The 2070-nt window shown below is 44.5% G+C and overlaps 1 protein-coding gene across 1 annotated transcript in view; it reads right to left on the minus strand.

Moving 5' to 3' along the window:
* Window positions 1-2070, minus strand: part of SLC25A41 (solute carrier family 25, member 41) — a 10721-nt gene that overhangs the window by 7351 nt on the left and 1300 nt on the right. The window contains exons 3-4 of the mRNA XM_005884405.2: window positions 1334-1486; window positions 1062-1169 (exon numbers count right to left, since the gene is read on the minus strand). Coding sequence (XP_005884467.1) covers window positions 1062-1169; window positions 1334-1486 — 261 coding nt within the window. The remainder of the gene's footprint in view (window positions 1-1061; window positions 1170-1333; window positions 1487-2070) is intronic.

Here is a 2070-nt window from a genome sequence, read left to right on the forward strand (position 1 = left end):
TAACATGTTCTCAAAAAATTAGGGTTGGCACACAGAAGAATTTTGAGTCAGAGATTTTGCTGGTTTTGGCACGCACTCACAAAAAGGTTGCCCACCCCTGGCCTATGGTTTCTTCTAGAATTTTTATGGTTTCACAATTTACATTTAAGTCTTTTATCCATTAGAGTTTATTCTTGTGTATGGTGTAAGTTGGTGGTCTAGTTTTTCTTTTTCTTTTTTTGCATGTATTTGTCCAATTTTCCCAACACCATTTATTGAAGAGATAAAAATTAATAAAAAAAAATTAAATGATAATAGTGCATGAGTAGACACCAGAGCAACAAGAGGAGAAAGGCCAGAAATAAACCCAAATATATACAGGAATTTTGTAAATTAAAAAGGTGGCATCTCTGATCACTGGGGAAGAAAGGATGAGACTCATTCAATAAATAGTGTTGAGGTGACCAGGTAGCCATCTGGAATAAAAGTCTGATATGAGCCTGGCTGATGTGGCTCAGTGGTTGAGCATGTACCTATGAACCAGGAGGTCACAGTTCGATTCCTGATTGGAGCACATGCCCAGGTTTTGTGCTCCATCCTCAATAGGAAGCATGCAGGAGGCAGCCAATCAATGATTCTTATCATAGATATATCTGTCTTTCTCCCTCTCCTTTCCTCTCTGAAATCAATAAAAAAATATTTTTAAAAGTCTGATACCGGGGCGGGGGAGGAGAGGAATGGCTTATAACATGTTTGTGCCTGAAGAGAATTTTATATTGAATGAAGAAAATGTCTGTAAATATTTACTTAAAAGGCTAACTTAATGGATAGGAAAGGATTAATATCTTAGTATCAATATTTGGGCTGGATGAAAATTGATTGTTGCTGAAGAAAAAATTTGAATAAGATCAGCAAGTATAAAAAACTAAAAAAATAAAAGTTTTTTGTCATCCTAAAAAAAAAAAGTCTGATGCGTATCTTACAGGAAGAAAAAGAAGGAAAAGTGGAGAGGGACAGGGGAGGAGGAAGTAGTTGGCGCGGGCAACTAATTTTCATCTTTTATGGGTCAGCTATTCTCTTACCTCCATGGGGTTGATGAGCGTCTGGGAGGTGGCCACAGCCAGGGAGCCAGCAAGGAGACGTTCCTGAAAGGATGGGGACCCATGCCCTTCACAGAAATAATTCTTACACTAGGACAGGAGAGAGGAGCAAGAGCGAATAACTAACCGTCTTTCTACCTGAAACCCATGTGGAGAGAGAGGACTGGAGGGTGAACGTCTTGGATAGGGATCTGAGTTTTGGGGAAGTGATGAGGCCTTAAGGGTGGGACTGGGGAAAGCAGACCATCCCCCACCTGTTCAAAGACGGAGAACTTGATGGCGTACTCAGGGGCTATCTTGAGTATGTTGATACCATTGCCCCTCCATAGGGAATGGAAGCCCCCCTCTTGGACCATGCTTCGTAGTCCCCCCAGTAGATTCATGAAGTTCGTCTTGGAGGAGTAGACCTGGCAGTAGAGAGGTCCCTGGACCTGTGAGAAGTCCTTCACCCTATTTTCATCCCCATCCCATCTTGGAACTCAAGCCCATCCTGTCCCCAGCCACACAACCCCTCCCATATCCCCATTCCTTCTGCAACTCCTTCCCTGGCTGGTCCTAGAATTCTCTCACCAATGCAGACCCAAACCCCACACTGAGCCACATTTCCATCCCATCCATCTTCCTCTCCTCTCCAGTCCTACTTTGTCTTCAAAGACTCTCATCCTCAATCCCCGATTACAACCCCAACCCTGTCCCTGGTACCATTCTCTCAACTCCTTCCCCAAGTCAACTCCATAGATAGGAGGTGATGGGAGGTGCTCCAGGTCGTTTTTACTCACATGCCCAAACACAATCCATCAGTTTCACATTCACATCAGCTCCATCGTCATCCCCAATTCAAACCCCTTCTCCATTTCCATTCAACCATCCCACCTGCCTACCTGCTTCCAGTTCACCCTCCCACCCCCATCCGGAACTCTATCAGCTCCATTTTTGTCCATCCCGACCCCAATGGCTTCAGCGCCATGCCCCCCCCCCCCCCCAAACCCCC

Source organism: Myotis brandtii, unplaced genomic scaffold (assembly GCF_000412655.1).
Source record: "Myotis brandtii unplaced genomic scaffold, ASM41265v1 scaffold827, whole genome shotgun sequence".
In the NCBI taxonomy this organism is placed as follows: Eukaryota; Metazoa; Chordata; class Mammalia; order Chiroptera; family Vespertilionidae; genus Myotis; species Myotis brandtii.